At 35.8% G+C, this 23,677-nt stretch overlaps 1 protein-coding gene across 19 annotated transcripts in view; it reads right to left on the reverse strand.

Annotated features, from left to right (window-relative positions):
- The window catches only part of PRKACB (protein kinase cAMP-activated catalytic subunit beta), a 167,825-nt gene that overhangs the window by 6,164 nt on the left and 137,984 nt on the right, over positions 1-23,677 (reverse strand). For 8 of the 19 annotated variants that reach the window (XM_007978153.3, XM_073007161.1, XM_007978147.3 and 5 more), the window contains one exon: positions 12,745-12,909. In XM_007978153.3, coding sequence (XP_007976344.1) covers positions 12,745-12,909 — 165 coding nt within the window. Of the gene's footprint in view, positions 1-12,744; positions 22,735-23,677 lie in introns of those variants that run through there. The other 11 variants (XM_073007165.1, XM_073007159.1, XM_073007162.1 and 8 more) reach the window with 2 other exon arrangements.

Here is a 23,677-nt window from a genome sequence, read left to right on the forward strand (position 1 = left end):
CATGGTCAATTATAATATAAACATAGAAACAATATGTTTTGCCCATATCCTACTATAATGGGAAAGCAAACACATTAATAATAGCAACCAAAATAAAAATTTAAGCAATAACTTTAAGACATAAATTCCTTCCTATATGGAGGAAGCGGGGGGGTCTCTAAAACTTTACTGAATGACAGAAGATGTTTGAGTAAATGCAGAAGCAACATGTTCATAATGGCAACTTCTCAAGATTCAGGTTCTCTCCTAATTAATATGCAACTTTATTGTTAATTTCCAAATTCAATCAATCTTTAGAGAGACCAAACAAACAAACAAACAAACAAAAACCCCATAAACCATTGGCAAGTCTAATCAAAAAAGAAAGAGAAAACATACAGGAGATAAGGATGATTTTCTAGGAAATATAAATTACCTAACTTGACTCTAAAATAATGCATATGGGGCAAGAGAACAGAAAATTTGGAAAGGGTAAACAAAGGTGAAGAGACTGGACCCATCTAATATTAAAATATTTTAAAGCTACATAAAGCAGAGACATATACAGTATAAAAACAGACAAAAAGAACTAAAAAATAAAGGTCAGGGCTTCAAGATGGCTGACCCAGAACTCTCCTCCACAAAGAAGGACAGTGAGTAATTACATGTTGAATAAAACCTCTAAGAGAGAACACTGAAATTTAGCAGGGAAGTGACAGGGAACATCTGGAGCAGGGAAGCAAAAGGAAGTGAAGCAGCTGGCCTGGCTAGGACCAGCTGGGAGCCAGAAGAGGTTCTCCAGTGCGGGGAAAGGGTAACTGAGAGATCCCCAGTGGTCCACGTTTCCACCACAGACTTGCAATCCTAGCCATGTAAGATCCCCACAACCCTTGTGAATTCTGAGACAAGTATAGGGACCTGCCTGGAGTTCACACAACAGCCTTGTTCCAGAGAGGGAGTTTGTTCCAGGTCCCACACCCATTCCCAGGACCCAAGAAGCTGAAGCACAGTGCCACTTTGAGAAGCCAATTACCATGAGATGGTATGCATCTCTATACAACCTGGAGCCCAACTGACAGTGCCCCATGTCCACCAAGGGGGCTCCAGTGGTACAGTGCTAGCTGGACCCAATGGTGCGGCTGGGTCCCCAGCACTCGAGCCCACACAGTGTCCTATACTCCAAAGAACAGGCAGGACAGCACACTAGGGAAGGCTGTTTCTGGGGCAAAGGAAGCCAAAGCATACACTCCCCAGAGCCTGAGAGCCACCCGCCTGGGGCCACTGCCACTGATAGCAATGCCCAGCCCCCATAACAGGGCTGCCATGTACTTGCAGCACCTTCAGTGGACCTGGGAACTGGCCCATCTGGATTCTATTTGGGGGCATGAGGACAGACTCACTCTGCCTACCACCTCTCAAGTATTTTATCCAGGGGCCTAGGAATAGTCCTTCCCTGCCTACCAGAGTCTGTATCTGTGTACACCAATGGGAGTCTGAGGACAGGCCTGTCCCTTTAAGTGCCACCCCTCTCAGTGCCCCAGCACACCACCTGAGGGGCTTGGGAAGTGGCCCCCTCTGTCTATCACTCTGGGTACACATACATATGATCAGGAAGCATGACAAAAGACTCAGGTCATCAGCCACTGGCATCAAAACTGCTGTCCAGTGGCCCAAAGACAGACCTGTTCACCACAGCCTGCACCCACAGGTACAACAGAGGAGCCTGGGGACAGGCCTTCCCTGCCTGGTGGCACCTCCCACAGTGACTGAGTGCACTGTCTGGAGGCTTGGGGATCCATCCACTCTGCTTGCTGCTTCCGGCATGCACATGCACCATCAGGGGGTCTAACAACAGAACCAAACCACCGACTGCCTGCACTCAAACACATTGTTTGAGGGCCTGGGGATTGCCTCACTTGGTCCAACACAGCCTGTGCCCATGTGCACCATTGAGGGTCCTGAGTATATGCCTGCACTGCCTGGCACTGCAACCCCAATGCTCAAGTATGCCATCTGAGGGCCTGGGGATTGCTCTGTCCCACCCACTACAGGCCTGAGGCTGGGCCTGCCCAGTCTGCCACCACTACCACTGCTGGCACTTACCCACATATGCCACCTGAGGGTTTAGGGCCTGGCTTGTCCAGTCTGTTGCTACCATCACTAGCAGCAGTGTGGACTGCCTGGGAGCCTGAGGGTTGGCCTGTCATCACTGCTATGATTGCTTATGCCACACATGCTGCACGGGAGACTAAGGTCTCATCCATCGCCCAGTCTACCACTGCCACTACTGGTACCTGAGCAAGCCACATGGAGGCCTAAGAATTGGCCCTCGTGGACCTGCTAAAATTGATGCCAGTCTATGGCCACCAGGGGACCAAAGGCGGGTGTGTTTGGCCTGCTGCTACCACCACTGGGGCCTGAGGATCAGGATGCCTGGTGTCCCTGTCCCCAGCAAAGCCTCGCCACAGGCTCCACTAACAATGCTGCCTAAGCCACGGAGGAAATCACAGACACCCACTGATGCTAATTACAGCTGAAGAAATCATAGAGACTACACTACTGCATGCAACCCAGAATAAAAGCTAAACTGCCCAACAAACCAACATGATGATACATCTACAGAAAAAAGTCTTACCCTACCAAAGCCAATCCTAAAAACTGGAGGAAATGACTGTTATGCTAGATGTGGAGATGTCAATGTAAGTATACAAGAGACATGAAAAAGCAAGAAATATGACACCTCCAAAAGAACATAATTCTCCAGCAACAGATTCCAATTAAACAAAAAATGATGAAATGTCTGAAAAAGAATTCAAAATAATGGTATTAAAGAAGCTCAGTGAGATATAAGAGAACACAGACAAACAATACAAAGAAATCAGGAAAACAATTCAGGATATGAGTGAGAAATTCAACAAAGAGATAGATAGCATAAAAAAGAACCAAACAGGCCAGGCGCAGTGGCTCACGCTTGTAATCCCAGCACTTTGGGAGGCCGAAGCGGGCGGATCACGAGGTCAGGAGATGGAGACCATCCTGGCTAACACAGTGAAACCCCGTCTCTACTAAAAATACAAAAAATTAGCCAGGCATGGTGGCGGGTACCTGTAGTCCCAGCTACTTGGGAGACTGAGGCAGGAGAATGGTGTGAACCCGGGAGGCAGAGCTTGCAGTGAGTCAAGATCATGCCACTGCACTCCAGCCTGGGTGACAGAGCGAGACTCCATTTCAAAAAAAAAAAAAAAAAAAAAAAAAAAAAGAACCAAACAGATCCATCCCAGAACTGAAGAATTCAATGAATGAAATAAAAAATACAACTGAGAGCTTTGACAACAGACTAGATCAAGGAGAAGAACTGAGGACAGGTCTTTTGAAATAATTCAGACATACCCGCCAAAAAAGAATAAAAAATAAAAATGAATGAACAAAGCATACACGATATAGGGGACACCTTAAAGCAATGAAATATTCAAATTTGGGGTTTTCCAGAAGATAAAGTGATGGGTAAAGACAGAAAAACTCATGTAATTTAATAATAGCTGAAAACTTCCCAGTTCTTTTAAGAGATTTAGAAAGCCAGATACAGGAAACTCAAAGATCAAATAGACAGAATCCAACAAGGTCTTTTCCAAGACACGCTGTACTGAAATTGTCAAAAGTCAAAGACAAGACAGAAATCTAAAAACAGAAAGAGGAAAACATCAAGTCACATATAAGGGAACCTCCATCAGACTAATGTGGATTTCTCAGGGGAAACCCTGCAGGCCAGGAGAGAAAGGGATGATATATTCAAAGTGCTAAAAGAAAAAACAAACCCTGCCACCAAAGATAAACTGCTAGACTAACCAAGAAACCTTTCTTCAAAAATGAAGGAGAAAAAAAGTCTTTCCAAGATAAGCAAAAACTGAGGGAATCATCCCTACTACACCAGCTCTACAGGAAATGCTTAAGGTAGTCCTACATCTGAAAGTGAAACAATAATATTTACCATCATGAAAACAAGAAAGTATAAAAGTCACTGGTAGGGCAGACACATAAACGAGAAAGAGAAAGGACTCAAATATTACCATTACAGAAAATCACCAAACTATAATGATAAACAATAAGAGGGAAAGAAAGGAATGACAGATATACAAAGCAACCAGAAAACAATTTTTTAAATGACAGGAATAAGTCCTCACCTATAAATAATAACTATAAATGTAAATAAATCAGATTATCCAGATATGGACTGTATGAATATATAAAAGATATGGACTGTCTGAATATATAAACATAACATGATTTAACTGTATGCTGTTTACAAAAAAACTCACTTCACCTGTAAACACACAGATAGATTGAAAGTGAAGAGATGGAAAAAGATTTTATACAATGGGAAAACAAAAACAAGCAGGAGTATCTAAATTTATATCAGATAAAGGAAACTTTAAGTCAAAACAGTAAAACGAGACAAAGAAGGTCATTACATAATGATAAAGGGATCAATTCAGCAAAAGGATATAACAATTTCAAATATATATGCATCCAATACTAGAGCACACAGATATATAAAGCAAATATTATTAGATCTAAAGAGAGAGACAGACTCCAATGCAATAATAGTTGAGGACTTAAACACTCCATTCTCAGCATTGTACAGATTATCGAGACACAGAATCAACTAAAAAAAATGGACATAAACTGTGCTGTAAACAAAATGTACCTAGGAGACATTTACACAACATTTTATCCAATAGTTGCAGAATACACATTCTTCTAATAATCATATGGAACATTCCCCAGGATAGACCATTTATGTTAGGACACAAAACAAGTCCCAACAAATTTTAAAAACTTGAAATCATATCAAGTATTTTCTCAGATCCTGATGGAAAAAACCAGAAATCAGTAACAAGAAGCACTTTGGAAACTACAAATTGATGGAAATGAAATAATACGCTTCTGAATGACTATTGGGCTAATGAAGAAATTAAGAAAGAAATAAAAAAAATCTTAAAGCAAAGACAAATGAAAACACAATATACCAAAACCTATGGAATATAACAAAAGCAGTGCTAAGGGGAGGTTTATAGCAATAAACACCAAAAAGTATAAAGATTTCAAATAAGCAACCTAATAATGTACCTCAAGGAACTAGAAAAGCAAGAACAAACCAAACAAAATTAGTAGAAGGAAAGAAATAATAAAGATCAGAGCACAACTAAATGAAATATAGAAAAAACATACAAAGGATCATCAAAATGAAAGGGGCTTTTTTTTAAAAAAATAACCAAAATTGATAAACTGCTAGCTAGACTAACCAAGAAAAAAAGAGAGAAGATCCAAGTTAACAAAATCAGAAATGAAAAATATGTTACAACTGACACCACAGAAATACAGGAGATCATTGGAGACTATCATGAGCAACTATATGCTAACTAACTGGAAAACCTAGAGGAAACAGATACATTCTTGGACACATACAACCTACAAGAAATAGAAATAGACTGAACCAGAAAGAAATAGAAAATCTGAACAGACCAATAATGAGGAACAGATTGAATATGTAATAAAAATATTCCCATCAAACATTAAAGAAAAGCCCAGGGCTGCATGGCTATACTGTTCAATTTTATCAACTTTATAAAGAAGAATTAGCATCAATTCATCTCAAATTATTCCAAAAAATTAAAGAAGAAAGAATTCTTCTTAACTTATTCTACGAGGCCAGCAGTACTCTGATACAAAACCAGACAAGGGAACAAAAAAAAGAACACTACAGACCAACACCTCTGACAAATATAGACACAAAAATTTTTAACAAAATACTAGCTAACAAAAATCCAATAACACAACAAATATATAATATAACATGATCAACTGGGATTTATCTCAGGGATGCAAGGATGGATTAATATATACAAATCAATTAACATGATACATCACTTTAGTAGAATGAACAACAAAAATCATATGATTATCTTAATAGATGCAGAAAAAAGCGTTAGATGAAAGCCAACATCCCCTCCTGACAAAAACTCTCAACAAATTAGGCATAGAAGAGGCATTCCTCAACATAATAAAGATCATATGTGACAAATTCACAGCTAACATATTGAATGAGGAAAAGTTGAAAGACTTTCCTCTAAGAATGGGACCAAGACAACGAAGTCCACTTTCACCACTCCTAATCAACATAGTAATAGAAGTCCTAGCCAGATCAATCAGGGAAGAGAAAGAAATACAAGGCATCTAAACAGAAAATGAAAAAGCCAAACTGCCCCTCCTTTCAGATGACAATCTTACATACAGAAAAACCTAAAGACTCCACCAGAATATTCTTAGAACTGATAAACAAATTAAGTAAAGGTGCAGAATACAAAATGAACATACAAAATCAGTGACATTTCCATACACCAATAATCATCTAGCTAAGAAAGAAATCAGGAATATAATTCCATTTATAATAGCTACAAAAAAACAAAATAAAATAAAATAAAATAGATAGGAATAAATTTAACCAAGAAGTTGAAAGACCTCTACAAGAAAAACTATGAAACACTGATGAAAGAAATTAAAAAGGACAGAAACAAATGGAAAGACATTCCATGGTCATGAATCAGAAAAATAAATATATTAAAATGATCAACTATGCAAAGCAATTTACAGATTCAATGCAATTCCTATCAAAATACCAATGATAGTCTTCACAGAAATAGAAAACAAATCCTAAAATTTGTATGGAACCACACAAGAGCCTGAAGAGCCAAAGGAATCCACAGCAAAAAGAGCAACGCTGGAGGCATCACACTACCTGACTTCAAAATATACTACAAAGCTATAGTAACTAAAACAGCATGGTAGTGATATAAAAACAGACACAGAGACCCATGGAACAGAATAGAGAACCCAGAAATAAACCCACATATTACAATTAACTGATTTTTGACAAAGGCATCAAGAACATACAGTGGGGAAAGGACACTCTCTTCCATACATGGTGCTGGAAAAACTGGATATCCATATGCAGAACACTGAAACTAGACCCCTCTCTCTCACCATATCCCCAAGTCAACTCAAAATGAATTAAGTACTTAAAAATAAAGCCCCAAACCATAACAATACTAGAAGAAAACACAGGGGAAATGCTCTAGAACATTGGTCTAGTTAAAGATTTTATGGGTGGGGCACGGTGGCTCACGCCTGTAATTCCAGCACTTTGGGAGGCTGAGGCAGGTCAGGAGTTTGAGACCAGCTTGACCAACATGGTGAAACCCTGTCTCTACTAAAAATACAAAAATTAGCTGGACATGGTTGTGGGCACCTGTAATCCCAGCTACTCAGGAGGCTGAGGCAGGAGAATCACTTGAACCCAGGAGGTGGAGGATGCAGTGAGCTGAGATCGTGCCATTGCACTCTAGCCTGGGCAACAAGAGCGAAACTCCAACTCATAAATAAATAAATAAATAAATAAATAAACCAAAAAACCTAACGAACAAAAAAGAGTTTATGGCTAAGTCCTGAAAAGCACAAGCAATAAAAACAAAAATAGGCACATGGGACTATATTAAATTAAAAGTTTTTGCAGAGCAAAGGAGACAATCAAAAGAGTAGAGAGACAACCTGTTGAATTGGAGAAACTATTTGCAAACTATTCATCCAAGAAGGGACTAATATCCAGAATATACAAGGAACTCCAATAATTCAATAGCCAAAAATAAATAAACTAATTAAAATGGGTAAAGGATATGTATACACATTTCTCAAAACCAGACTTACAATGGCCAACCACTACATGAAAAAACGCTCAACACCATTAATCATCAGGGAAATGCAAATCAAAACCACAGTGAGATATTGTACCAGGAGGAATGGCTATTATCAAAAAGACAAAAAATACCAAGTGCTGGAAGGGATGTAGAGAAAAGGGAATTCTTATACACTGTTGGTAGAAAGGTAAGTTAGTACAGCCACTATGGAAAACAGCATAGAGATTTTTCAAAAATCTAAAAATAAAACTATCATACAATTCAGCAATTCCACTAATCCAAAGGAAATCAGTATATCAAAGCAATACCTGAATCCTCATGTTTATTGCAGCACTATGCATAACAGCAAAGATATGGAATCAACCTAAGTGTCCTTCAACAGATGAATGGGTAAAGAAAATTTAATATATATAGGAATACTATTTGGCTGTAAAAAAAGAATGAAATCTTGTCATTTGTAGCAACATGGATGGAAACAGATCATTCTGTAAAGTGAAATCAGCCAGGCATGGAAAGACAATATCACATGCTCTTACTTATATGTGGAGCCTAAAAAAGTTGATCTCTTAGAAGCAAAGTATAGAAAGACAGCTACCAGAGGCTGGGAAGGATGTGTGTTGGGGGAAGGGATGAAGAGGAAGAGGACTAAGGTACTGAGAACAAACATACAGTTAGACAGAAGGAATAAGTTCTAGCATTTGATAGCACAGCAGGGTGGTTATATTGTATATTTCACAACAATATATTGTATATTTCAAAGTAACTGGAACAGAAAAATTGAAATGTTCCCAACAAAAAGAAATAATAAACGATCAAGGTACTGGATATTCTAATACCCAGCTTTGGTCACTACACATACTATGCATCTATTAAAATATAACATGTACTTCATGAATATATAAAAATAGTATGCATCAATAAAAATAAAAAAGTTCAGAAATAGACAGATGTATATATTAATTTCACATTAGTAAAGGTAGAATTTCAGATAAGAGGTCAAATAAGAATTATTCAATAAATATGGAGGGCAAAACTGGTTAATTATTATACAAGAACAAAAAATAAGTTAGAGTTCAGAAAGCACTAAAAGAAAATACAAGTTCAATAGACACACTTATTGTGGAGTAGGATATTTTTTCTTCTTTTAGAGACACGGTCTCAGCTCTGTAGCCCAGGCTGGAGCGCAGTGGCATGATCATGGCTCACTGCAGCCTTGACCTCTTGGGCTTAAGTGATCCTCCTGCCTCAGCCTCCAGAGTAGCTGGGACCAAGTGTGTGCCATCACACCTGAAAAATTCTTTTTTATTTTCTGAAGAGATGATGTCTCACTATGTTGCCCACCTGGTCTTGAACTCCTGGCTCAAGTGATCCTCCCACTGTGGCTTCCTAAACTGATGGGATTACAGGTGTGAGCCACTGCACCTGGCCTGTTTTAAAACGATTGTAAAATATGGCAGTAAGTCACTCAGATGTAATTATGTAGTATGTAGCAACTGTGATATAAGAGACTGAAGGAAAGGGTCAAGTGTAGGGTTGGAGGAGGTAGATCTTAATTGGCTACTGAGCTCATAGGACTGGACTATGCAGTGATGAAGAGCATAGGGGAAAAAAAGCAAAAAGACATATGCCAAATACTAGGTTCTATTTGGATGGTGGAATTATGATAATTTCAAATTCATTTGCTTAATAAATTACCTGGTTATAAGTATATGAAACATATCTCAACCAGAAAGGAAAATGGAGGCTGGGCCAATCTATCTAATCTTTCTCACCAAACTACTCTTCCTTTTGTATTCTCTATCCAAATTCAAAATTTAAGGGTGCTAAAACTGATGCTTTAGAGAGGTTAAATCATTTGTTCATGATCATACTGCTAATGATTGATCAGGGATTCAGATCAACGTCTACCTAACCCCACAGTTCCTTCTCTTTTTTTGCTGCCTTCTGAGACAGTCTTCCTACTCCCAAAATGCTCAAAGCATAAAAGTTAAGAAGATGATACATGTAAAATTCATGAAAATCTTGTGAAACAATTTATTGTTTAGTGGTTTAGAGTTTGATTTTAAGAATCATACCAAAAGGACTTTAAAGGGATAATGTGACCTGGAATTGAGAATCTGAAGAACCTGGGATCAAATATAGGTATTACTTAGCAGCTGCATGATTATGTTTAAATTAATTAACCTCTCTGAGCTGATTTCCACATCAGTAAAATGGGGAAATGGTATCACTTATTTCACAGGATTATTTTGAAGACTGAAAGCACAAGTTATAGGGAGTTGCTTTTATTAATTATACAGTATTGCATTGATGCTAGCAAATTTAGAAAAAATATAAAAAACAAACAGCTTTTATGAAATCTAAATCTATTTTAAAGTGCTATGAATGTTATTATTGACTATATAACACATCTATTTGCGATAATAATGCTAACAGCCATAATTCATGAACTTAACAGAGAGCTTCTGGATCCCTCCTGTGAGACAGGCTGTATTGCATTCACATTGTTTTGGTCTGGCTATATTTTCTTTTTGCTGCATTTTAAAATTCTTTAATTGTTTTGTTTTTGTAATCTTTATTTATTTATTTATTTATTTATTTATTTATTTATTTGAGACAGGGTCTTGTTCTGTCGCCCAGGCTGGAGTGCAGTGGCATAATCACAGCTCACTGTAGCCCCAATCTCCCAGGCTCAAGCAATCCTCCTGCCTCAGTCTCCCAAGTAGCTGGGACTACAGGGATGAGCCATCACACCCAGCTAGTTTTTGTATTTTTTGTGGAGACGGGGTTTTGCCATGTTGCCCAGGCTGGTCTCAAACTCTTGAGTGAGACTCAACCAATCCACCCACCTTGGCCTCCCAAAGTGTTAGGATTTCAGGTGTGAGCCAGGGCACCCAGCTTGTTACTGTAATCGTTTGTAAAATACATAAATTAGAAAAACTGTGCTTTTAATACTTAATTAGAGCATTAATTTTTTTTCTCCTTAAGGAAACTCAGTCATGTAGTTGCACAGCATTATTAAAGATGACAAGTCTCTAAAATATTAGAAGTTTTGGTTTTATGAAAAAAAGAAAAAAAATTAAATAATTCAAAATGAAAACACTTTATTCATGCAAATTATCTTTATTTAAGAAGCAAAATGAGAGATAAAGGTAATTCAGTGCAGCAAAATCTTTTCTAAAATGTCTCAAATTATTACAATAGTGAAATGATAACTACTATCAATTAATATATTACTGTTACCACAACTGTTATACTGGTAACTTGTGTAGCAAAACAAAACAAAACAAAACAAAACAAATACAATACTACTTTCTTTTAAATATGCTACTGTTTAGCTGGGGTTTGTCCTCTATTTTATTATGGTGGTATAATAATGTCAGCGATTAACTTGATCTATACTTATATTCAAGCCTTCAAGTTGCCTGAATTTCTAACACTAAGAATCCCTTTAGCAAGCAAAGAGTCAAACAAAAGACCAAACAAAACAAATCTCAAAAAACTCAGGTGCAAAGTTATTCTGAATTTTCACATTTCTCAAAGTATAGTACCTCTACATTTATTTATATGACCATCTGACTAATCTCCCTGTCCCCTGGAAGGATAAGCTTCATATGGGCAGGAATAAAGGTTGGTTTTACTCATCATTGTATTCTCAGCACCTTGCAGAATACCTAACACACAAGCAGGGACCTGATAACTATTTGGAAAAAATCTTATGTGAATAAATAATTGTTAAAAGGAAAAAAGTAGTAACTTTGGATAATTTGTTTTGACCTTCCAAAAAAGCATGAATTAAAACCCCTATTTGTATGAATTATGTTCAAATTAGCTTTCAAATGGATAAAAGAAAGTTGCATCCCTAAAGGGAGACCAATGCTCATTTAAGTCAATGAGCAAACATTTAATGAGCATATATCAAGCATAAAGCTCTTTCCAGATGATAGCAATATGAAAAAAAAGTAAGATATGGTACCTGTTCTCAATGAAATGTTTTAAAACAACAGTGACCATGTAAGATATTAATAAAGAATACCCATCAGAGAAAAATATCAGAGGCGATATTTAAACTAAATCTTAAAAGATAAATAAGAGTATGGCAGATGCACAAATGGGAAAAGTCATTCTGAGTAAAGGAAAAAAAAATTTACACAGGCACAAGTGTAAAAAAGCATGGTCTGTTTGGGAAACACTAGATAAAAAAATGTGTAATCCTGATAAATGCCACAGGGAGGTCAAAATGAAGACTAAAAAGGGATGAAACTAGCAATTAAATGTTGTTATATATCTGGCACATGCCAATTCTGGATGGGCAACTACATTTATTTATATATCTTCCTAATGTGGCTTCACATCAGTTTTGAAAACCCTTAGGACACTGTCTAATATATAATTTCCACAGTTTTGTGAAGTGTAACAGGCATAGATAGGAAAAATTTAACAAAGGAAACATTTCAGGTTGATGGTCAAAATAGCATATATGCTTTCTTTTAAAGCTAGGTAGGGCCAGGCGTGGTGGCTTATGCCTGTAATCCCAGCTCTTTGGGAGGCCAAGGCGGGCAGATCACTTGAGGTCAGGAGTTCAAGACCAGCCTGGCCAACATAGTGAAACCCTGTCTCTACTAAAAATACAAAAAAATTAGCCAGGTATGATGGCATGCACCTGTAGTCCCAGCTACTCGAGAGGCTGAAGCAGGAGAATCACTTGAACCCAGGAGGCGGAGGTTGCAGTGAGCCGTGATTGTGCCACTGCACTCCAGCGTGGACTACAGAGTGAGACTCCACCTCAAAAAAAAAAAAAAAAAAAAAAAAAAAAAAAAAAAAAAAAAAAAAAAAAAATTGTAGGAGGAAACTCATTTTTAAGTTATGGGCTGTAAAGTACTTTAGATCCTGCACAAGATTAATTCAAAAGGTAAAAAAATTAAAACTATGTGTTAAGTTGAAAATATCTCCACCACATATAATTTAAACACCAACTTTAAAAAAGCTTTTAAATTAAAAAAGAAAGTCTCACCTTCCTCTGGTAAATAGCAATCCAATCTGTCGTGGCAAACCACTTGTGAGTTTTTATATCACTGACACCATTCTTTAGATTTCCATATCTCTTGGTCAAATCCACCTGCAGCAGGTTCCGTAGAAGGTCCTTGAGATCTGAACTGAAGTGGGATGGGAATCGGACCTACACAAACACACCATTTGGTAAAACACACATTCTAACACTCATGATACTTCTGTTTTGATTTCATAGTCTTTTTTTTTAAGGCAACAAGCCATTATATGAACAAAAATATGGAGCGATGACCTTCACATACTTTTAACTACATGTTACAGTCCCCACAGTAGTCATAAAGGAGAGAATTACTTGGGTGAATGAACTAAACCTGTTCTCTTAGGGCCTTGCTTTGGTCATGATGTTTTTAAGAACATGGAGCAGTCTCCAGAAAAATGTGCATACCTACAGAACTTTTGCAAAATATCAGAAGGTTCACCTATCTTTAAGAGCAATCTCTTTGGATCGTACATTACAAATCTGTGTCTCAAAGATATACAAATTTAACTTTGTAATATAAATAGAAGAACCAGCATATGAAGGAAATCAGTATGTACATTTTGAAAAGAGATCTATCAAAAAGGAAGTCTAAAAATGGTTGTAAAAACCCACACTGCCTTTCACAGCATAGGAAAAATTTTTCATTTATCAGAGGTTGGCTTTTAAAAATAATTCTCCTATTATGCAACAGTTTAAAAATGATTTAGACTGGTTTAAAAGCATTTTTCTACCTACTAACTTGTGAAGACTTTACAAAAATACTAGACTGGCCTCCAGCCTTAAAAACAACTGGAAACCCCCAAATAAGTGAAGATCTTTGGCAATCAATAAGGTTAAAGTAACATTTATAGGAAACCTAAGTCTATTTTTCATTTCATTTTGTTTAAACACATTCTTCTCTTCTATACCAACCTAACTTGTGGTTCTTACTGTTTCATTGATATGGGAACTAAAAAAATTAAAATGGGTACCACCAAAGGATGAGAGAATAGCTGCATCTATGCCTCCTTATTCTTTTTTGTCATCACTACCACCTCCCCACTATCCTTTCCAACTTGTGTTAAATCCCTTCCACCACCCTTTTCCCTGTCATACACACATATGTATGCACACATGTATGTGTATACATATCTGGATTATTACAGCCTCAACTACAAATTGATCATAGCACCTTTGTAGAAAATACTTTAAAGGGTTAAGAGACCCATTCCCGAACTCTCTGCATTCTTATTTTGTTTCTCTACAAGTGCTACCGCTTCATAATTTACATAGTGCATCATTATATTACCTCAGTTGCTCTTTATAATACATTTACTTATTCAACTATGCTGTAGTATTTGTGCATATTTCTGTCTCCCCCAGGCTCTGAGCTTCTGAGGGAAGGTACTGTGCCATTTTTATTCTCAGTATTTATTAGACTATTTCAAATACTGTAGTTCATCCATTTTACAATTATTTATTGAGTACCTACTATATGCCAGGCACTATTCTAGGTGCTGGATACAGAGCAGTGAGCAAAACCAGGCAAGTCTCTGATTTCATGGAACTTACATTCTAGTTGGATAGGACAAATTCAGTGAATATGGTATTAACTCCATTTTAAAGATGGAGAAACTAAGATTCAGCAATGTTACTGGGTATAGCTTCCCCAGTCATCAGGCCATAAAGTGGCACAATTGGAACTAGAAATCTAGTCATGATTTGTATCTTCATGAATTTTGCTCTTTATTACACTGTCTTCAAATATATAGACTCCTTAATGTATATTCTGACTTTCTAAAAGCTCAACATACTTGACAGACATTCTCATGGTCTCAAAGTAGAAGTTAAATCATCAGCATGCAAAGATAGGTTTTATAGTACAGTTAAATTCAAAACCATAGCTTTTGACTGCCACTTTTGTGCTATTCTATAAGTAAATTCTCTCAAAATCTGGTCCTAGGACCCATGCACATCCGAAAAAACTGGGAGACAAAAGGATAAAAATGTGGATTCCTGTGGCTTGCCTCAGATGATGGGGGTATTGGGCCTGAAAATCTGAGCTTTTATCGCCAAGGGATTCATATGTACATAAAAGCTTGAAAAGCACTATTCTCAACTCTGTTCGCTACTTTATGCAGAGGTTTTATTTTCTATGCTAGTAAAAGATCATAGCATTTAAAATGTAAATAATAACAATACAGTAAATTGAAATCATTATCATACCAGAGGAAAACTAATATTGTATCAAGCAACCAAAGACTATTTAAAGGGTTAATAGTCAATAAATGACCAGGATTGGGGCTCAACTCATACAAATTAGCAACTCAAAATCTCATTTTTGCAAGGCCGTTTATTATCCTAGATTATGAGCAGTTTTATGTTCTAAAACAGTAAGGTATGTGAACTTCTACCTTCTCTAGTTTTATTCTTGACACAATGGTTTACTAGAAGCTAGGCATTATGCTAAACACTTTGTGTACTGGCTCATAAAATCCTATAACATTTGGATAATAATCTGGATAATAATTTGGATAATAATCTGGATAATAATTTGGATAATAATCCAAATGTTATAGGTAGGGGTGAAGCAATTGAGACCTACAGAAATTATTTTGCCTAAGATTACAGAGCTAATAAATAGTAAAGGTGTAATTCCAAACTGGGTACACTGACTGCAGGGTATATATTTTTAATTATCTATTCTCCTTCCATGATTCAGTAACTTAAAAATAGTCATTATCAGGAACCTTCTAAAAGACTGAAATTTTCATCTTAAAAATATTTTGCTGCACATTTCCTCATTTACCTAGATGAAGAACTAGAGAATAAGGGGTATTCAAAAGGCACACTGTCTACTTTAAAGATAATATGACATTTTTCCAGTGGGTATGTTAGCTCAGATTTTTCCAGTGATAAATCTAAACTTTATTTAGATTCCAAAGAAATAATTTATTTGAAGTACATCTATATTTGTTTAGGATTAAATTTGTGTGAACTGTTCAATGGTAATGTACCAGTTATCTCTTTCATTATGTTCAAACAGCAGACAGTAATATACTACATATAAATTATCTTTGGAATTCAGGTAATATGCAATGGAATGCATGAAAAATAAAAGCATCTAAATAATGTAGTTCTTTATTTTGGAATGCAAATAAAGTGATGGTCTTGACTCTCTCTCTCTGTGTGTGTGTGTGTGTGTGTGTGTGTGTGTGTGTCTTTAATCTTCAGAACAGTGATTCTCAAATGGGAAGTGATGGGAGGTCATGACCACAGACATCAGAATGATTTGGGAACCTTTTCAAATTATGGACATATTCTCCTCACCTCCATATCACACCCTCTTCTCCAGAGATTCTCACAGGTAGCCCACTCTCTCATAGTAGTCCATGTTAATAATGGGAATCTGTCACGTATTTAAAGTATTTTGGGGGAGAAATAATGAAAGTCATCGTGAAAGTATTTTTTCCCATGATTATTCTCAAGTTTAACTTGAAATGTAATTTCCTTGTTCACTGAACTTTCCAAAGAGCCATGTTGATTTATCAAACCGGAATTAGTGAAAAACAGAAAATAACTTCAACAAAATTGTTTTAAATGCACAACTTTTATTTGTAATACATCAACCTCGAGACACTAAAGATTTCTATGATGGGAAGAGTGACTATCTAATTTTTCCTTTAAAACTATATCAAAAGGGTATTACTTTTATCATTATTATCAATTATAACTACTATAGAAAGTGAAATCAAAATCTTCTAATATTGGAGCTAGAGGGTGCTTAGTTTGAGTCTAAACTCTCATTTTAAAGATAAGGAATCTGAGCTCCAGTGAGACTACCAACTCAGTTAGTGGAATTATTGGGAAAATAACTTAATCTTCCTGTCATATACCTATGAGCTTTTTGCCAGTCCAAGATAGGGCAAATAATGTGAAAGTAAATGTAAAGAGCCAGATGTTGAAAAGAGAAAGACAGTCTAAAATCATTTAGCCATTAGGTCTGAGAGATAAGGTTATGGGAAACTGGCATCATTTAACATGGAAGAAGTGTTTGTATAACATAAAATAGGTGTTTGTGATATGTACACCTCCCAAGGTGTTTTCTTCAATATTTTTTTCTTCAATATTATTTATTGTTTAGGAATATTTTCCAACCATTAGAGACTATATTACTTCTGATTTTTCTAATTAAATTTTCTGGAGAATAAATCTAATTCCCCAGTGAGGTACAGATACACAAAACAAGCTCTCAACACATGGTGTTTATCAAAATCACTTGTGATACTTAAAAAAAATGTTTTGAATCCACAGACGACCTCTTGAGTCAGTAACTCTCAGGAAAGACACCAAAGATAGAGTACACTTCATGAAAGCTTCATGAAGGCAGAGACCACAACTGACTTGCTGTATCCAGCATGTAGAACTGGTCTGGCACATACTGTGAGCTTCATAAGTATTTAATGAATGCATGAATTGAAATTTGACAAATATTCATTGAACCTCTACTATGTGTTATGCTTGTACTAAGCAAGTACTATGTGCTTACTAATATATCTCAGGAATTTGTGCTTGGATTATATAAGTAAACAAAATAAGATGAAGATTTCTGACTTCATGGAGTTTACATTCTAGTGAAGAAGACAATTAAAACTTAGCAACCGAAGGATCCTTTAACAATGTTATCCTATCTTCTTCATAAAACTTTGCATTGTAAGGTGTTCGACTTTTACTCTGAAGAAAATGGGGAATCCTTGCAAGGTTTAAAAAAGAATAATAGGATATGATTTAACATTTTTAAGGAACCACTCTAGTGACTCACTTAAGAGCAACAGCAGTGGATGTGGTAAGAAGTGGCTGAATTCTGTAAATTCTAAAGACAAAGTAAAAATGGTTTCCCTGTGCATTAGATATGAAGTGAGGACTCCAATGTGTCTTGGCCTGACCAACTGAAAGGGTGGAGTTGCCATCAGTTTAGACGGGGAAGGTTTCGTGAAGGGGGGTGGGTGGAGTGTAGGAAAGAGGACAAAAACTTGTCAGTTTTAGACAGGTTGAATTTGAGGTATCTATTAGATATCCAAGTGACGATTTCAAGTTAGAAACTAGATACAAGAGTATGGAATTTCGGAAACATGTATGGACTGGAAAAATGAGTTTGAGAATTGTCCTGAGCATTTAAGTCATGAGACTGGATGAAACCACCCATTGAGGAAGTGCAGAGAAAGAAGAGAAGAGGATCAAGCCAAGGAGATTGAGAGGGAATGATTAGTGATACAAAGTCACTGAAGCCAACTGAAGGAATAACAAATGAATCACTGAACTAGATTCTTCTATTTCTTGCTTTGCCACAAACTACCTTTTGTCTTTGGGTAATTCTGATTTTTGATTTACCTACATACAGGACTAGAGTTAAACGAAATAAAAGTGAACATCCTTGCCACCTAAAAATTCTACCAAGCTATTTCTTTAGTAGAAAGAATTCCTGGGTTCCAATCCCAACTCCACTATATACATGCTCTGCAATCTAGGGAAAACTCTTAACTTTCTGAGTCTCAGTTTCCTCATTTACAAAACAATGAGAGTATATCTCATCTGGCAGGTATGAAAAGAAATTATGTAACTTACATGAAACTGCCTTGTATTATGCCTAGTATTTTGCAGACATTAATTCAACACAGTTTTCATTTTTTAAGCCTTCCTATTAGAATACTATTTTAATGATCTGAAACTGAATTTTTGAATTAAAGAAAGAACTTGGAAGACAGCCATATCTATCATTATTTTTACAGACGCGCCAAGGACAGTCTGTGCTAGAAAAGTCATTGGGAAAGTATAGGAAGTTCCTCCTTTCTTCTTGTCTCAGGCTCCACCTGTTAATTTATAGAACAAACACTTTCATCTTTTCTTAAGGTCCTAAGTTTGATAAAGTGAGGGAGAAAATGTCTTACTATAACTTTGTTTTATAAAGACACCATTGTCAATATGGCTGATATCCTAAACTACCATCAAATTACATTATATAATACGTTAAACGAACTATAAAACTCACTCTGAATTGAGCAAACAGAACAGAATATTTTTTTTCTGCTTTCAGCACTGATTATAAAGTCTTGCACATTTGAGTTTTAGGAATAACTATTATTTTCTAAAAATTCAAGAGGAAGTTACAACCAAAAAGTAAATCCATTCATGTTGTTCATGGTATCCATACTGAGTGATTTAAAATCACTATCTGGTTTACTGACATTTTTTTCTTTTAGAAATAAAATAAGGCCGACTGGGTGCTATGGCTCATGCCTGTAATCCCAGCAATTTGATTAAGTAAATTGAGAGGCCAAGACAGGTGGATCACTTGAGGTCAGGATTTCAAAACCAGCCTGGCCAACATAGTGAAATCCTGTCCCTACAAAAAACACAAAAATTAGCCGGGTGTGGTGGCACATGCCTGTAGTCCCAGCTACTCAGGAGGTTGAGGCAGGAGAATCACTTGAACACGGGAGGCAGAGGCTGCAGGGGACCAAGACTGTGCCACTACACTTCAGTCTGGGCAACACAGCAAGATTCCATTTCAAAAAAGTAAAAAATAAAAATAATAATAAGAAAAAGAAATAAAATGAGGCCAAATCAAATTGGTTGACACTAAGCTTAATCACAGAAATTACAAAGTTGTTCTTCGAAAGAAGGGAAAAATCTTAGTGCTATTCTGCAGTTATTGGCAGGAGAAAGGATCATTTAACTAGTAACATTATCTTTTATGAATTGGGATAAAATTTACTATAGGCTTACATGACTCAAAAGAGTTTGTACACAGCCAAGAAGCAATAATCTATTAACTACTGGCTATGAGCATGTTGAGATAAATTTTAACAAATTATTTCTAAATTAGGTACAATAAGTTCTCAAAATATCTGCAATCTCAGTAAAGAATTGATTGATCAAAAATGAACATATACATTAGACAATTTTTCAACAGGCATAATAACTTTTCATATACTAGGCATGTTGTAGATATGGTGCCGAGTTCCACACTACCTCATAAGACCTGGGCATCTTTAATCAGCCTGGATTCTACATGTGAAAAGAAAGAGCTAAGACATTAAAAATATTTATAAATATTGTTACTGCATCTGTGGGCTCTCTATTCTGTTCCCTTACCTATGCAGAAACAGTGGTAGATATGAGTCTACAAGGTTGCAGAGGAGTATGATCTGCCCCATTCTCCCTCCCCCTGTTCTCACATAAGAAGCCAGTTTTGCGATTATTTGCTCATAGGACCACAAGAGCTGTCACCAAAGAAGGTATTAATAAGAATTTTAAATAACCACAGTGAAGTGTTTAAAACTGGCCCTGGGTTTTACAAAAAGAGTAAAACTGCTTTTGTGTTTTATGAAAATGATTTCCGAGTACTTCTAAGTCTCTTTAACTATGGCCATAGCAAAGTAGTAAATGATATTGTAATTTCCCCAAAAGCATTAACAATAGTATCTTAGAAAAAGTATAGTGGAATATCTGCATATGTGTATGTTATTTAGGAAACAGAATGTGTGTAGGAAATAGTTAACGTAGCAGGCCTGAGATTGCTACCCTTAGAAAGAACTGCTTACAAGTTTGGCCCTTGGGAGATGTCTGGCAATTTGAATAGTACCAGTGTCTTTATACCAATATGAAACTTTCCCTAAAGGATTAGAGTGGCTCACTGTGCCTAGACTGTTGGTACAAACAACATAGTTTATTCTGAACATCTATTTTTGTTCTGGGAGCCTGGGATTTTGGCATGCGGTGGGCAGAGGGTGCATATGTGACCAACCCCCAATGAAAACCTTGGGCATTGAGTATTTAATGAGTATTGCTGGTAGATAAAATTTCATGCTTGTCAGAGTTTGTTGCTGAAGGAATTATGTGCACCCCTTGTGACTGCCCTGGGAGAGGACTCTTGAAAGCTTGTGCCTGGTGTCTTCTGGACTTCTGCTATCTTCACTTTGTACCCTTTTGTTGAAATAAATCTTAGCCTCAAGTACCACTGTATGCTGAATCTTGTTGAGTCCTCCTGGTGAATCACCAAACCTGGAGATAGTCTTACGGACCCCTGAGACAGAAAAGAATAGCAATTGGGCTGATAATCAATTACTCTTCCTGTAAATATTGAATTTCCCTTCAGAAAAATTAACCAACTCTTTGATCATTCAGTATATGCTTATGTTTATGCTTCTATATTTTGCATAATGTCTCCTTATATATTGTTACTCAGTAAGCATGGAACAATATTTACATTAGGTATGTTGAAGCTAAGATTTTTTTTTAATTGCATAAGCCAAGGGCTCTAAAGTTATGGTTTCTATAGTAGCTGTTACTTGAGTACCTTACATGCAAGTATAATTTTTGACTGCAATATAAACTTTCTATATTTACATGGGTAATGCAGCCAGATAGAGGTGCTATAGAGACCATAACTGATTCTTGTCATGGAGTACATGACACTGAGACATGAAATTTAAAGACTACATACAGAAACTCAGCATATGTATTGCTAGGATGAGGCATAGTTAATGCAGGAATCATAAGTCTTTTCTTTCAACTATGAATTTGTAGACTCAAACCCTAACATTGCATGAATAATTTGACATTTAAATACCACCTCCTCTGTTTTTTTAAAGGCAAAATATGTGTAGGAGAGAATCTAACAAGTTGATTGATCATCTTTGTGTGCATTTAAAAATACCAGCTTGAGTTAAAATATTGTAATAGAGAAAGTATTTTACAATCTAATGTTCATATATATGTACTTCAGTTAATTTATCACTTTAATAAATTTAACTTTAACTTTGATAAGTCATTGATACCTATAACCTTTATAACATGACTTCAGAATGGAAGATATAATCAATATAAGATGTGGTTGCATAAAATAATATGCTTCTAAAATCAACAAAAACAATTCTGAATGAAAAGTACATTCTTAAATGATGTATCATTAAAACCATTAAAAGTTCAAATGCAAATATAAATATGAGGATCCACAAATATAAGACCAAATTGGATTTTTAATAATTTGCAAAATTTAAAAAACTAGTTAGTTTCCAATTTGGCTTTAGCTACTAACCAGAGAGACAATAATATTTTTGCAATGTGAATAGAGACACATTCTAGTTTGAATCTGAGTGTTCAAACAGATGATTTATTGGGAAATGGTTAATACAATCTAACTTCACATAATACAGCGCCTTTTAATGGCAAAAATTCCGCTTTCATGACTTCTACTTTAGATGAGTAAAGGGAGTAAGAGATAGGGATAATTTTATGTCCCATATGGGGAAAGATAATCTGGTACTTTTAGCTAAAAAACAAAAGTACACCAAATATCCTGTCACATTTCTAAATAAATGAAGGGGAAAACAGAATATTGTGATATAATAAAGTTTTATGTTGTTATTCTTATAAGGTGCCTACGATTTAGACTGTTATGATTTTAGAATATATGCAGATTATTAGATACAAAATTTTAAAGTTTGACATAAAATGAATATGTATTCATAAACAGCTGAATATAAATTTTAACCAATAGAGAATGATTGGCAAATTGAGGCCAATGCATAAAGATGAAGATACATTAATTTTAACTAAAGCAGTTTTTCTTAATAAATGTAAATTTAGTTATGACAGTATCCTTGTTAGAAAACTGCATTTCTTATATGAAGTTAAGCACAAATAAAAGCAATATACTAAAGATTCAAGAACTTTATAATTACTGTCAATTAAATTATTTGAAACAATTATTATATTTACATTCTTAGTTTTTGTATTAGTAAAATATTCTTCTTCCATTTGTGATTTTAATGTATTTTGGTTCTCTCATCATTCTTCATATGACCTTTAGTCCTCTTGAGAGTCTACACTTCTCAAATTCTTCAAAAATTAATCACTGCCTTGTCTGTTAATTTTTCTCAAAGTTTTTTTTTGTTCATATCAAAAGTTCTGCTGGGGGAAAACAATTACAAAGATAAGAAATCTGAAGCCAGAGATCTACAAATGTAACAAGAACAGCAGTGATATTAATACTTGTTTAAATAAGTACTGCATTCTGCTTTTCTGTATTGCCTTTATCAGTGCACAGTGTTCAACATCTAGCTTGGTTTATTTATCTGTAAGAGGTATTTATTTTTTCACCTTTGACATAGTTGGGGTATAAATTCTTCAGTCAGTCACCTAATTTGTGAATACTGGTAATACATAAAACTTTCTACATAAAATGTGGCAAAATACAAGGGAAAATCTTGTGATCCAGGCAGACTGCATATGTACTCTGAGATAGGGACAATACTGTGCTGAAATGTATATTCTAGGCGATTGGATAGACTAATTCTATTGGCAAGTGTCTTGTTCCTACAGCCCAGCTATGCAGCATCTATGATTTAAATTTGAGTGTTGGCAAAAAAGATAAATTACCACATTATCGACATTCAGGGTACCTTGAGAATAGTTAACAATGGAAACTGTAAGTTGATAGATGTCAAGGGTAAGCTTTCACACTAAATGTAGAGCTTGAATATGGCTGAGATACAAAGAAATAAAGACTTTCCCTCTATCTCTTATAAGATTCTTCAGATTGATTAGGCTTATCTCTGCCTAAGAAGGTCACAAAATACAAAACAAACAAACGAAAAATAAAACAAAAAAACCTCAATTATATAACATCTCAGGCTAACGTGGTATCAAGATTGATGCTCTATTTCCTGATCATATTCTAAACAGGACTATGTGGGAAAGACAAGACAAAGTAGTACGACATGTAGAAATAGAAAGAAGGGAAAATAAGCAAAATACCCCTTCCCATATATTTTGTCATTAATGTATAGAAGGTCTCCTTCTGGGAATGTTTAAAAGCCTATTCTTTTGCTGCATGACAGGAAATTCAAGCTTA

Source organism: Chlorocebus sabaeus, chromosome 20, assembly GCF_047675955.1.
Source record: "Chlorocebus sabaeus isolate Y175 chromosome 20, mChlSab1.0.hap1, whole genome shotgun sequence".
Taxonomy (NCBI): domain Eukaryota; kingdom Metazoa; phylum Chordata; class Mammalia; order Primates; family Cercopithecidae; genus Chlorocebus; species Chlorocebus sabaeus.